Source organism: Myotis davidii, unplaced genomic scaffold (assembly GCF_000327345.1).
Source record: "Myotis davidii unplaced genomic scaffold, ASM32734v1 scaffold12, whole genome shotgun sequence".
Taxonomy (NCBI): Eukaryota; Metazoa; Chordata; class Mammalia; order Chiroptera; family Vespertilionidae; genus Myotis; species Myotis davidii.
The window spans coordinates 108,663-110,476 of NW_006283630.1; the positions used below are offsets into that span (position 1 = coordinate 108,663).

The 1,814-nt window shown below is 37.8% G+C and overlaps 1 protein-coding gene across 1 annotated transcript in view; it reads left to right on the top strand.

Annotated features, from left to right (window-relative positions):
• The window catches only part of PLSCR5 (phospholipid scramblase family member 5), a gene marked incomplete at its 3' end in the record, with an annotated part of 30,111 nt that extends 29,236 nt beyond the window's left edge, over positions 1 to 875 (top strand). The window contains exon 6 of the mRNA XM_006753805.1: positions 714 to 875. Coding sequence (XP_006753868.1) covers positions 714 to 875 — 162 coding nt within the window. The remainder of the gene's footprint in view (positions 1 to 713) is intronic.
• Positions 876 to 1,814: the final 939 nt, after the last annotated feature.

Below are 1,814 nucleotides of genomic sequence, written 5' to 3' on the forward strand. Positions count from 1 at the left end.
ATCTTTCTTCTATCATTGACAGTCCCTCTAGGTTGTGGGCTGCTTGCCTGTGTTCCTGAGAAGCATCTACGGTACCAGTCTATAGAGTGTGTTTTCTTTAGTGAATTACCGGTATGTTTACCGGTAATAAACTTGCACTGTTTTATGTATATGTTTGATTACATACAGCCTTGTGACAGTTTTCCTGCATGTCATAAGCATTTGAATATAAATTAAAATGTTAAAATCAAATCTGATATTGTTTTACCTTTTATTTGGTGTGTGGAAGGTGTGCGGAAGAGGGGGTAGTCTTATACGGCGAGTATATAACAAACTCTGTATTTTGAGTGGAAATGTTAGGGGGTCGTCTTATACGCCCAGTCGTCTTATACACCGGCAAATACGGTACCTTTCTGGTTAGACCACATAATTGAAACTATATATGTACCTGCTGCCATCTTGTGGTCAGCTGGCCTTAATTGTGTATTGCTAGTACATTCTCCATCTATATCCAAAACAAAATAAAAATTTATGATGGATTAGAAAACTGTCAGGAAAGCAAAATTCCTGAACAGTGAAATGGAAAGTTAAATATATAAACTTATGCTTATATAAAGGAATGAGTAACATCATATTGTCATTTAGAGATCACGAATAAAATAATCTCTCATGAAATAAGCATGTGAAGAAATATAAGACCATCTGTTTACATTCCTCTTATTTTCTTTTTAAAGGTGAAGACCGTTACTGAAAATCTTACAATTGGGAAGATTTCAAAGTACTGGTCCGGGTTTGTAAACAATGTTTTCACCAATGCTGACAACTTTGGGATTCATGTTCCTGCGGATTTAGATGTGAGGGTCAAAGCATCCATGATCGGTGCCTGTTTTCTCTTTGTAAGTATGGTCTTGAACAGTGTAATTGACTTATTTCTCTCCCTTCAATTGTCAATTACAGCATTTCACACTCCCCCAGTTCTAAGCTTTATATAGAAGGCTAGTTTAGAACCAACATTCTTCAGGAATGAGAATACATTTCTGGTAGGCAAACCTTCTTGTATTTCCTCAAAACCTGAGTTTCCCTTCTCTTTCGAATTCAATTTATATTTTTGGCTTGTTTTCACTTTCACTGAAAAATATGTAAACAAAAGTTTCCCAATTATTTACCCTAGATAAAGTTCAGGGCAGTTTCATTGCTTAACAATGAACTAAGTGATGTTCAGAATGTGAAAAGAGCCTTGTTCTTGCCCTTCTGATGTGTGCATAGATATAGGAGATGGCAGATTTTCCATGTTATAAAGATATTATGTCTGTCCTTTCTTTCCAACTTTCAACTTAATTAGCAACCTTTTCTTCTTTGGTTTTGGATAGAAGAATAGAAGTATGATAATACCTGTGCCAAAGGATTGTTTGTCTCCTGTTCCTAATGTCCCTCCAATATCTTGCTCACTGCCCAGCATTTTCAGTGCAGTAACAAAAACTCATGGAATTTAAAAATAAACCTACAGAAGATTAAAAATTGTGGCAGAGTAAGTGGATGCTTCATGAACACGCTCCCAGAAACAAACTGGAATTACAACTAAAATAGAGGAAAAACTTCCATAATAATCAATGGAATACTCGCAGGAGAGAACCCTGATACACAAGGACCAAATGTGGAGACTGCATAGAGCCTGGTAGGAGGGGCAGAGGCACAAAAGGGCTGGCCAGGCACCCACAGAAAGCAACTGAAGTTCTGGAGAGATATCTCAGCTGTGGGAGGTTGCCACTGAGAATTCTGGGGTCTAAGCTTCAAGATGGGCTCCCCAGCAGAGATCACCACTCTTGAGAAGGGTA